This window comes from Ctenopharyngodon idella, chromosome 15 (genome assembly GCF_019924925.1).
Source record: "Ctenopharyngodon idella isolate HZGC_01 chromosome 15, HZGC01, whole genome shotgun sequence".
NCBI classification, from domain to species: Eukaryota; Metazoa; Chordata; class Actinopteri; order Cypriniformes; family Xenocyprididae; genus Ctenopharyngodon; species Ctenopharyngodon idella.
Window position 1 is genome coordinate 33,335,336 of NC_067234.1, and position 13,141 is coordinate 33,348,476.

Consider the following 13,141-nt stretch of genomic DNA (forward strand, 5'->3'; position numbering starts at 1 on the left):
ATTTATTAATTCGTTAGCTCGATTTATAAATCATGCGCATGATCGAGGGAATGAATTAATAAATCGTGCGCACGATTTAGCCTACTATTTTTTTCCTGCATGTCATGTCCGGGGCTCCACAGTATAACTGTATGAACGGGATGTATTTATTTACACTCTTTAAATGATTAAAAACACAAACCTTTCTTAAACAGAATAACAGATGCAGGCGCGCGGTGCAGCCTTATGACATCTTATCGCCACACCAAGTCCTGTTTTTTGAGAGAGAGAGAGAGAGAGAGAGAGAGAGAGAGAGAGAGAGAGAAATTCACATACAGAAAAAGCATTCAATGATCAGATAAAGGATTGATTGGGATCAATCCTTTCACTCCCTGAAAGGATAAATCACAGATTTGCACATCTATCAATACCACTGAAAGCTTCTGGCTTATATCTAAATGTAAGCAAGTGTGAAGTGATCGCAATTATTATTCCAACTACAAAGCTTTTGTGATATTCTCAGTCAAAGATGAAGTCAAAGTTTTTGGTCTCATAAAAGATTTAAAACTAAAAAAATACTTAAACATTTAAAGTCACTATTTAAAAATAAATATAAACTTCAATGTTTTATATGAATTAAAATGTGTACTTCAAAATTACATTTGTGATCAGAAAGAAATCAAACTATTATTGGTCATAATTCATTAACTAAAACTATCCCGATCATGTTGTCTATTTCCATCTCATTCCATGTCAGTTTCTCCCCAGAACAGAAAAGCAAAGCAAAATGTCAACTATATGCCCAGATAACAATTTTTGGTTCACAGAACTTCACCAAACTTCGCATGTGTCCTTATCACCTTACTCTGACCACACCACATCAATTTGGTGACAGCACCACCTATTGGTAAAAACATTCAGCCACTTTGCCTAAAATGATCTTAATATGTTTTCAATTGCTCATTGTTGCAGTTGGTCTGATGCTAAGTAAGCTGCAGCCCCAGTTTGTCTCCCAGCTCCACACACAGCAGCTCTTCGGCTCACTCCCCCTGATTCTCACCTCCAGACAGGGCTCCATACAGAACAAAACCAGAAATAAGCCACAGCAGATCAGCGCCAGAAAGCAGAATTCTGGTAGATTTGAGCCGGGGTGACCGGACCCGATTTGAACTGTAAATCTGGCTGGCTTTCATTAGCTAAAGAACAACTGAGTTACACACAGGCCGAGCTTGATCAAAACTCACCATTGATTCAGTGATAAGCTTTTCATGTGGCAGTGGTTCACGAAGACAGCAGAACAAATGCCCTGTGTGTGCAGAAGCAGATCTTTACTGTGTTTTCCCTGCTCTACTCTCATCACACAGACTGTGAAGGCCCAGTATATGCATTATGTATCTTGAAGTACATAATGCATATACTTCAAGACGTTAAGTATGATGGGGTTAAAATGCAATTTTGTCTAGATGATTTGGAGCTATATTAGACTTCATCAGAATGATCAACTTGGCAGTTTCTGGCAAAGAAATTAAGTATGTAAAAAAGTAGCTTGTGATTTAAGATTGGAATGAGATCTGATTTAAAGCAGCGGTAAATGCCTTCCTGTAGTTTTTTTTTTTTTAATATTGTTTCTTAATTTACTGTTAATTTTGTAATTGTCAACTGTCGAAAGACAAGGATACCTGCTTCTACACAGTATTAGCAGAATATAAAATAAAAAAGGAGATTTCCATACGTGACGACTCACAGAAAAAGAACACAAGATGTATTTGTGGCTAAACGCTCATTTTAAAACCAGCACATCATTTCACAAGTATTGAGAATGTTGTAACTGAACATTTCACACACTGAACTTCTAAACTTTTTTTTTCTCAGCATTTCGATTTTGAAGCCCATTTTGAGGTCAATGGAAAGTCTGTGTTTCTTATCATCTGTCACGTATGCTGAGATGCTTCCACCACCAAGTCCTCCTCCTCTGTAACTTACAACATCACATTCCAAACAAAGATAAAAATGATTTACCCAACCTCATTTTGTTCCAACAAACTTAAAGATGTTTTTAAAAACTTTTTTCTTTTTTCCCGTACTATGAAAGTCAATGGGGTATAAACAAAGACAATTGATTCTTCAAAATAACTTTGAGTTCTGCACAAGTAAGAAATTCACACAGGTTTGGAGTCAATGACACAATTTTCATTTTTGGGTGAACAATCCCTTTTAATAAAAACAATAGATGAAAGAGCGTCTCCATATAATCCAGTTCTAGCAGATCAGAGTCAGCATATCATTATTGTACCAGTTTACCACATCTCTGCCTCTGCATCACGCCTGCTGAACCCGTCGCACAAACCTTCGGCCAATGCGGTGGACCGAAATAACATGTTCTGCTGAGAGTGGAGTGTGAACTGTTTCACTGCTTAACTATGCACACAACATGCACAGAGTTCAAATATATTCACTTCTCTACCTGTTGTGAAAATCTCAAGCCTCTTCCAGTTGCTTCATTTGATTCTGCATTCAATCGCTGCCCAAAGGTTGATCGCTATTGAGCCATACTGCGTCACAGCACACGACGGGCCTCTTTTCTCACTCAAAGGATGAAAAAAATGCTTGTGTACTGCTTGTTATACAGTCAAATGCACAAAATGTTCATGTTGTGTCAGGTCCCTTGTTTAATAAAGACTTCTGTTTTGTGTGTGTTTCTGACCATAGTGGGTTTTTATTTGTGATTTTTTTTGTAGTGAATTAGAAGGTGCCATTTCCTTGTTACATTCTCAGGGTGAATATTTTTCATATTACATTTTTCATCTGTTTGTGCATTGCTAACACACAATAAAGGTTCTTTATTGGCATTAATGGTTCCTTAAAGAACCTTTAACATCTATGGAACCTTTTCAATGCATGAAAGTTTCTGTTGCGTGTAGGTTCAGATGATGAAGAGAAGGATGAAAAAGGTTCCAAAATGAAGTATTTATTTACAAAACAAACTCAAATAATTCAACACGAGAGGCATGTAAAGTGTAGCATGTACCCAGATAGCATGTAGTAATCGGCCCAAGCTCGGCTGCTCCACGGCGCCTGCGGCTCAGACTCGGCATCGGCGTGTGTTAACCAGGCCGATTGTGGCCCGCAGCTGCTCTGGCACATGTTTATTTGTTACAGCTGTAAAGCACTGGGCCGATTCCTGTTCACCTTAACTGGCCTGAATCTGGCTGTAGAGATCTGGGCCACTGATGGGTTTGGTGCATGCAGGGATAAAAAGTACCCATTTCCATGGTTAAATATACTGCTGGATCTTTAATGTTGTGGGGTTTCTGCTGGAGGTCCTGAACATCTTGTTCAGATACATGGCATCATGGATTCTATCAAATACATTAAAAAAATCAAAACCTGACTGCTTCTGCTAGAAATCTTATAATGGGCCATTATAACAAACATAAAACAAACATCCAAATCAACACAAAAATGTGTCACTGAGCACAAAATGAAGCTTCTACCATGACTGCCCAGTCCCCTGACCTGAACCCTCAAGAAAATGAGTGGAGTGAACTGAAGAGAAGAAGCACTAACATGGAGCTGGGAATCTGAAGAGATTCTTTATGAAGGAACAGTCTCTGATACACTATATTGCCAGAAGTTTTGGGACGCCTGCCTTTACGTGCACATGAACTTTAATAACATCCCATTCTTAATCCGTAGGGTTTAATATGGAGTTAGCCCACCCTTTGCAGCTATAACAGCTTCTACTCTTCTGGAAAGGCTTTGAACAAGGTTTAGGAGTGTGTTTATAGGAATTTTTCACCATTCTTCTAGAAGCGCATTTGTGAGGTCAGGCACTGATGTCGGACAATCGTTTTACTTCAATAATATTTTGTAATTTTGTAATTTTTTTTTAAATTAAAGATCAAAAGGATAAACAATGTAGATTTATTTTCACAGCCACCTTTGACCATATTTAACTAGTGTACATTGACTAGCATGTTAAAGTTCACGTCAATAGGCAGAATGTTGAAGTTTAACTGAACACAAGTGCTACATGTTCAGTATGGGAGGGTAGCAGGTGTTTATTCAAACAGAAATACTTCAAGGGTGTGTAAATGATGACAGAATTTTTGGGTGAACTATTCTTTTAAGTAGAGGTGGAGTAAGCACCAGCTCTTCTTATGAGCCAAGAAGTAACTTCTTAAATTCATTGGTACTTTGAAACAACACAAGAACTGCAATGCCAAGACCTTATCTTCTCATTCTGATATTGGGTAAATTACATTTTCATTTCTTGTACTTTTTTTTTTTTTACTACAGATTAAAATTATATTCTTCTTATAATAGCCTACTGCACTGCAACAATGTTTCATACTTTATAAAAAAACAGTATACTTAAAGATTATGAACTGTATAAGTCTTGCAATAGTCTATATCTTTTTATAGTTGTTCCATCATCTCTCAGATTTTTACTGAGCTTTTCACTTGTTTTTCAACTGAACTGAAACTCGTAGCTAATACCAAAAAGTAACTTTAAAATGAAAACATTGATTAATGTTATGTTTGAGTTGACATGATTGATTTTGAAAAGACATTCACCGACAAGCTGATCTAAATAAATTTTAGCTGCTTCATGAAAATTACCTGTTCAGTAAACTTAAATGAAAGGGCACTAACTGAAATATATTTCTATAACTTGAATGGAGATATAACATGAATGCAGATATTTACAGTCATTATATGTCTAAACACGGATCAGTACCTGTACAGTACATACCCGTACTCATCTAGACACCAGGATTTCAATGGTTCACTAACTTTTGAACAGGGTTATTTTCATTAATTCAGCTATTTTTGGTCTTGTGGACAATATGTAAACATCTTTTATGTAAAATATCTTACTCAGGACAGTACTAAATAAAAAATGAAAGCTGCAAGCAGCATTTACCGGGCTTCAAACCTTTAAGGCCTTTAAGCACATATGCTTAAAAAGATATTAAATTTTATTTAGCAAGCATGTCACCACTTAAATCACAGAGGAACAGCTATGATATATGCAAAACCAAACACAGAGAAAGAAAAGGCTTAAACAATAATACTTGATACATACTAAGCATGCTTACACATACACACATAAATGCAGACACAGATATTTTCTTGTAGATTCAGTATTTGAAATACAGAATGGGTAAAGATGTTTTCTGCAAATCTCAGTAAAACATCATTTTCAGGTTTCATTTTACTCAATGTGGCACAACTGTTAAAACTAATACTCTAATGGAAATGAAGTGATGAATTTTGATTAAAAAGTGATAAGTTAAGTACATTTTACATGTTAACTCCATTAATTAAACATGCTTACACACACTTTTTGTCACAGATATGGATATTTGAAATCAATAATAGGTAAGAAAATGCTTATTCCAGGTTTCCCCTTTAAATATCATCATTTTCAGGTCTAAATGTAATTGTAATGTTATATTATTGCAAAAACATAAATCAAATGAATAAATGAAGTGGTAAACCTTGACAAAATGTGATTTGTAATGTTATTATAAGGATTAATATAGTTTAAAAGGGATTTTAAACGACAAAACCTTGAAACCTTCAACTATATTAATGGCCTTCTGTTGCCATCTGGTGGCACCAAATGACAATTTACTAATGAAAAAATGTTTTTTAAAGGTTTTTTTGACAGTTATAGCGCCACCTATTGCCTGATCTCCACCACTTTTTTGGAGTGTCCTCAGAGTGTGTCCATACATATGTGTGCCAATTTTGGTGAAAATGTCTCATTTTGTTTCTAAGTTATAGATACTTATATATATGAGAGCATAAAAATGACCCATGAGTGACTTTGATTGGATTTTTTTGCCACGTCCAATCAAAATTCTGACATTTAGTCTGTGATTTGTCGTAAACCAACATAGGTTCCGCGTTTCCTACACTGGTTTCGTCACGATCGGATTAACGGTTTCAAAGATATTCGCAAAAGTTTTTTAAGCGCTAAATCACAAAGTTGCACAAACCATAAGCTGAAACCTGGCATGTCTGGTATCATTGGACTCAGTAAGGTTTCAGGAGTCTAAGGACGTAACTCCTGTGAAAATAAGTCGACCACACCCACAGTTAAACACATTTTCATTTAAAAAAACATTAAAAACGTCTCGGTTACGTATGTAACCCTGAAGTTGGCGTGCGATATTTGCATAATGCGCACCGCCCCCGCCAGGTGGGATAAATAGGGGAGCAGATGCAATCGCACTCTGTTTTTCGCTGAGGAGACAACCTAGTCTGCACTACAGCGAGGGTACAGCAACTGTGGCGACGGGACGTACGTCTCCGTTCCCTCCTTCAGGGAACGAGGGTTACATACGTAACCGAGACGTTCCCTTTCAGTCGGTCACGTTCGACGTACGTCAGTAGTGACCGACGAATTGGGATCCCAAATAAAGCGCCACAGTATGAACCCCTTCCAGTGCCCAGCGCAAGCTCTAGCCACCCGGCGCACCAGTGGGACGGGGAAGGGGGCGAGCTTACGCCGAGAGAGTCTACTGCTGTTCCGATATACCCACTAAGTAAACTAGACTACACTGGGGAAGCGAACCCGTAGGGGACGCTGCGGAGACCACTACCCACCCGTAGGGGAGGAATTTACGTGGAGAGTACACATATGGACTGGCCGTGGGCAGTACGCATATGGAGTCCCTGGGATGGCTCCACCTGGGTAGGGGGAGACTCATCTGACAGGTGACAGCAGAGCTGGCTCTGCTAGGGAAAGACACGGGCTCGCCGTAGGGAGTTGACCGTGGACAAATACACACATGGGACCGCTCACGTGGAGGGGTCACGACATGTGGAACCCAGCCAAACGTCAACGTCGGTGACGGAGGTTTAGCCTGGCATCAGACACTCCGCAATGTCCGAGCCGAAGGGGGAGGCGGAGGAACTCGACAGGGTTCGCCAAGCGGGGAACTCGACTGGAGTAAAAAGGATGCACGTATCCGGCCCAGGGGGCGGGAGTGGCATTGCAAGCCGACACTAGAACGGGCTCTTCGCGTCTACCGGCTGGTGGAAGCGAGTACACGGGAAGAAACCGGTTCTACACGAAGGCTATAGAATCTAGCGAACGTGTTAGGTGTCGCCCAGCCCGCAGCTCTACAGATATCTGTCAGCGAGGCGCCGTGCGCCAGCGCCCAGGAAGAGGCCACTCCTCTGGTGGAGTGGGCTCTCAACCTGAACGGGCAAGGCACGCCCTGGGACTCGTACGCCAGGGCGATGGCGTCCACTATCCAGTGGGCCATCCTCTGCTTGGAGACAGCCTTTCCCTTCTGCTGGCCTCCGTAACAGACAAAGAGCTGATCTGAGGTCCTGAAGCTTCGCGTTCTGTCCACGTACAGGTGCAGAGCGCGGACGGGACAGAGCAAAGCTAAGGCTGGGTCTGCCTCCTCCGAAGGCAGCGCTTGCAGGTTCACTACCTGATCTCGAAAGGGAGTGGTAGGAACCTTGGGCACATATCCAGGCCGGGGTCTCAGGATAACGTGAGAGTCACCGGGCCCGAATTCCAGGCACGATTCGTCAACCGAAAATGCGTGCAGGTCCCCTACCCTCTTGAGCGAGGCCAATGCAACCAGGAGGACGGTCTTTAGGGACAGTACTTTTAACTCGACTGATTGCAAAGGCTCGAAGGGACGACCCCGGAGAGATGTAAGAACCAGGGTCAAATCCCAAGAGGGTACAGAGGGGGGCCGGGGAGGATTCAGTCTCCTCGCCCCCCTCAAGAACCTGACGATCAGATCGTGCTTCCCTAGCGATTTACCATCAACTGCATAGTGATGTGCGGCGATAGCGGCAACATACACCTTGAGGGTGGAGGGAGACAGCCTTCGCTCCAGGCCCTCTTGCAGAAAGGAAAGCACGGTTCTGACCGAACATGATCGGGGGTCCTCTCGCTCTGGTTGAGAGGAACACCATTCGACGAATAGGTTCCACTTCAGCGCATAGAGGTTCCTCGTAGAAGGAGCTCTAGCGGAAGTGATGGTGTCTGCGACCACTTGCGGGAGATCACTCAGAACCTCCGCGTCCCGTCCAGGGACCACACATGGAGTTTCCACAGGTCGGGACGCGGGTGCCAGAGGGTGCCCCGTCTCTGAGTCAGGAGGTCCTTCCTCAGAGGAATGGGCCAGGGAGGTGCTGTCGCGAGGAGCATGAGGTCCGAGAACCAGGTTCGAGTGGGCAGTATGGAGCCACTAACAAGACCTGCTCCTCGTCCTCCCTGACTTTGCACAGGAGCTGTGCGAGAAGGCTCACTGGGGGAAACGCATATTTGCGTAGGCCCCGGGGCCAGCTGATTGCCAGGGCATCCGTGCCGAGCATGCCGCCGGTCAGGGAATAGAACAACTGGCAGTGGGCAGTCTCCGGGGAGGCGAACAGATCTATCTGTGCCTCGCCGAAGCGCTGCCAGATCAGCTGGACCACCTGGGGATGGAGCCGCCATTCGCCTGGAAGCGGAGGCTGCCGTGAGAGCTCGTCGGCTGCACGGTTGAGCACGCCTGGGGCGTGAATGGCACGAAGCGACCTCAGATGCTTCTGACTCCATAGCAAGAGATGGCGGGCGAGTTGCGACATACGGCAGGAGCGTAGACCACCCTGATGGTTGATGTACGCAACGGCCGCAGTGCTGTCCGAGCGGACCAGTACGTGCTTGTCTGTCAACAGCTCCTGGAAGCGGCCCAGTGCAAGACGTACTGCTAGCAACTCGAGGCAATTGATATGCCAATGCAGTTGGGGCCCCGTCCACAGACCCGATGCTGCATGCCCGTTGTACGTGGCCCCCCACCCCGTGGCAGAGGCATCTGTGTGGACCACAGCATGCCTGGACACTTGTTCGAGGGGAACTCCAGCCCGCAGGAACGAAGGGTCCGACCACTTGGTGAGGGTGCGGCGGCTTGAGCGTACTCAGGCAGGTCAACACTGACTGGACGCGCTCCTCAGAGAGGCGCGCGGTCCAGGCGACCGAATCCAGTTCCCTACTGAGATAAGAGATCCTCTGCCCGGGGGAGAGTTTGCTCTTGTCCCAGTTGACCCGAAGACCCAACCGACTGAGGTGAGCTAACACCATGTCCCTGTGTTCGCACAACTGCTCCCGCGAGCTGGCCAGGATGAGCCAGTCGTCGAGGTAGTTGAGATGCGAACGCCCTGTTCCTTGAGCGGAACAATGGCCGCCTCCGCAACCTTCGTAAAGACGCGGGGCGACAGGGCCAGCCCGAAGGGTAGGACTTTGTACTGATATGCCCGACCCTCGAACGCAAACCGTAGGAGGAGTCTGTGACGAGGCAGAATCGAGACATGAAAGTACGCTTCCTTCAGGTCGATCGCTGCAAACCAATCCTGGGGACGGATGCATTTGAAAATGGACCACAGACGTACCGGGCGTGGGGCAGCGAGGTAGAGTGCTGGACCCGACTCGGACGGCATAGCGGCCCGTAGTGTGGTCAGACTCTGCAAGGTGGCAGTGTGAATGGGAGACGGCACATGGGAGGCGGCCTCGACCAACACACTGGGACCTGCTGGTGAAGTGAGAGGGGGCTGAGAGTGGCGAGGTGGGGCCTCGCGCACTGCCAGCCGCGCCCTTTTGGGACCTGGAGGGTCAGAAAACAGTTCTACTCTTTTTTTCGTGGGCACCGCTGGTCTCCGGAGAGCCAGCGGCGGAACAAACCAAAATTCTCCACCCGGCCCTCCTCCGGGGAGGGAGCGATGCGGGCATCGTCTCCCGAAGAAATGTTTACCTCAGCTCCAGGTCACCCGTTTCTCCAGGACCGCTTCTCGCTAGCCAAGTGGCTTGGCTGCGGGCTGAGCGGGCTGGATTTTAGGCCAGCTTGTGAGATGAGCGCATCGAGAAAGCGTACTTAGACGATGACACACCTCTGCAAGGCTAGCCAGGGGTGTTTCCGGACCACCATGGTAGACATTGTCTGGCCAGGGGCCTGCGCTATGACTTGCATCATGCGTAGCTCAACCCTGACTCAGAACTACCCATATGCAATGAGTGCTTTGGCCTTCCACAGACTTGCTGGGGGCCAAGACCCATGCAGGGCAGAGGTGGTGTGCCCGTAGCACTGCCACCCCACCACAGAGGGTAGTGAGAGAGAAAAAACTTTTAATGCAGATTATGACCCTTTTGGTGTTCCATATTTGGCACCAAAAAAGGCTTCCAAACTGCCAAGTTTTTCATGCACGTCCGGGCTAAGACAGGGGGCGGGGCAAGGCAAGTACGCGTCACACCACGCCCCCAGGGGCCCGGGAAAGCATGGTCGTTAACTCTGAATCTGATTCAGCATGAGCACATCACAACCGTGGGACGCTCAGCCTCATCTTCATGTCCAGAGCCCAACAACCCTCTCTCCAATGTAGCAGTCGACATCTGATCCTCTGCTGGAGCCCTGACTAAGATGCTAGGTCCCCCATAAGAAGGACCAGCAATCCACCCAGAAGCTACCAGCCATGTGAGAGAGTGAACGTGGTCGTCTAACTGAACGACACACGGCGCTGAGCGCCGACGTGGCCATGTTTTTACCAAACATAAACCACCCACGGACACAGTCACAGCATGTTTGCGATGCGCTAGAGGAGTGGGGGGCCCACGGAGATTGGCTCGGCAGGTAATGCCCCACTGTGATCCTCTGGTCACCCTGGCTTATTCACCAAAAGTAGTACTTTTCTGATTCAGAAAGAGAAACTAGATCGGGGAATAGGTGAGGGGACTCCACCTCATTTGAGGCACTCGAGTCTCGACCACGCATCTAGAGCGCCGAACAACGCGCTGGGTTGCCATGGCAACGCGCGCTGTCAGCCGGCAGCTCGACGGCACACGGCGCGCTGAGCGCTCAAGCCCTTACGAGAAAGGCAAGACGAACAACGCGCCGACGTGGGCATGCTCTCTTTTTTTTTTTTTTTTACAAGAGAATATGAACCACCCACAAACACAGTCTCAGCACGCTAAGCAGACATGAGAGAAAGTGATTGTGGCCGTCAGTGAGGATAGGAAATGACCGCCTCCAGAAACGCACAGACAGAATGACGTCTTGAAAAAGACGCAGTGTCTGTCTGTGAAGCTCTTTTAGAAGCTCTTGTTCTTTGTGCCGAAGCACACAGGGAACAGCCGCGATGTGACTGCAGGTACACTTTTCACTCCCTGAGTCACACGCACAGAGGAACCGGCCCAAATCGCAAACCAACGGGGCAAATAATGCTGTGAAAACAGCAGTTGAGAGCTGTATAACAGCTCGAGAAGCTCACTCTGGGAAAGCTCGCGGCCTCGCTGTAAGGTGCCATAAAGCCAGCACTGTAGAACAAAAGCTCTTCAAAGGCTTGTGAAGTCACTCTCAGACTAATAGCAGGAACACACAGGTTGGCTCCGAAGCGAAAGACAGAGTGCGATTGCATCTGCTCCCCTATTTATCCCACCTGGCGGGGGCGGTGCGCATTATGCAAATATCGCACGCCAACTTCATTGGCCTGTTGTAGTTCACTCGAAGCTGATAGGGCTCTCTAGCGATATCCCAATTTGTCGGTCACTACTGACGTACGTCGAACGTGACCGACTGAAAGGGAACCTATGTTTTTTAAAGGCTTTTAACAGTTATAGCGCCACCTATGGTCTGTTCTCCATAAAAATTGGCATGCTTCTTTAGAGTCATATGCTGCAAGTTCTGAGTTTTCGTTTAGGCTTTATAGGCTTTTGGTTATATTTAGCCATGCCCACTTTCTAAATGACCCTGTTATAGTGACCCAAAAAATAAAGTTCAGCTTTTTTTTGGTAATTATTGATCTAGAGAGTCCGCACTGGTTTCGTTCCAATCAATCAAGAAACCTAGGACTGGTTCGCAAAAGTACGTTTTTCACATATTTGCGAATAATGAATGATTTGATTGACAGCATTGGTTCTTGAGGCAAAGTTGTTCAGAATGAGGAGATCTATCCAATAATATGCATGTGTGTGGATCTTTTAAAACACCACATGATTACAGATGCATAAAACTCGTTAGCACCAACTATTGGCCGATTTCTTTCAAATTTCTTACAGACCTCTAGGACCATGAGTCGAACATGCCCACCGAGTTTCGTTCCGATCGGCCTCCGTTAACCTTGTCTAATAGGTACTCAAAATTCATTGGCCGATTGCGGCCATGTTTTTTGAGATACGCCAATGTCCTCATAGACCGTCATGCCCCCTTGGGCCAAGACACTGCTTGCCAAATTTCAAGTCGATCGGACTAACGGTTGCATAGTTACAGCTGTTTTCAAGTTTTTTTCAAGTTATAGCGCCATCTAGTGTTCAATCGACGCAAATTTTTATCGTGACCAAAAATTGAGCCCCTACACATGTGTACTGAGTTTTGTAAAGATATCTCATTTCGTTCTCGAATTATAGCCATTTTAGTAAAAGTGGCTCCGCCCACACCATACGTTTTGGCACCCCTTAGCAACCGTGAATCAAAATTTCAACTTTTTTTTTTGATAATTATTGATTTTCAGACTCCAGACAATCTTTCTGCACTGGTTTGGTTTCGATCGGTAGAAAAACCTAGGACTAGTTCACAAAAGTAGGTTTTGGACAAAATTCAAAATGGCGGAAATTTTTTCCTGGCGGAAATGAAATCGGTATGAATATGTGTTTTGTCCGTCTTGAGCCAAAGATTCGAATGATATAAGACAATTGACTCTAGAACAAAACGTCTAGGAGTTATGAGCGATTTTGCATTTTTGATCGCTGTAGCGCCACCGTCAGGCCGATGTGGACGAGTCCAGGTATCTGAGTAGCAAGCAAGACTACTACCATCTAACAAAATTTCAAGTCTCTCGGCCTTACGGTTTGGGCTGCCCGATCAGTTTTAAGGCATAAGAAAAATAATAAAAATCCTTACAATTACAATAGGATTTCAGCCCTACGTGCTTGGACCCCTAATAACATGGATTTTTATGATCTCTCTTATTTTTAGGGGTTTAAGCAGGAAGTGCAAAATCATTGGCTCAAGACAGACAAAACGTATATCTCAGATTTCATTTCCAGTACGCAAATTTTTCTGCCATTTTGAATTTTGTCAAAAACCTACTTTTGTGAACTAGCACTAAGTTATTCACCTGATCGGAACCAAACCACTGCAGAAATGTTCTCTGGAGT

General features: G+C 45.3%; 1 protein-coding gene across 34 annotated transcripts in view; it reads left to right on the top strand.

Annotated features, from left to right (window-relative positions):
• Positions 1-3,977: 3,977 nt before the first annotated feature.
• LOC127495830 (deleted in malignant brain tumors 1 protein-like) overlaps positions 3,978-13,141 on the top strand; it is a 41,149-nt gene continuing 31,985 nt past the window's right edge. For 8 of the 34 annotated variants that reach the window (XM_051863175.1, XM_051863174.1, XM_051863183.1 and 5 more), the window contains exon 1: positions 3,995-4,232. In XM_051863175.1, coding sequence (XP_051719135.1) covers positions 4,199-4,232 — 34 coding nt within the window. In that variant the 5' untranslated portion in view covers positions 3,995-4,198. Of the gene's footprint in view, positions 4,233-13,141 lie in introns of all 34 variants that reach the window. The other 26 variants (XM_051863187.1, XM_051863188.1, XM_051863190.1 and 23 more) reach the window with 12 other exon arrangements.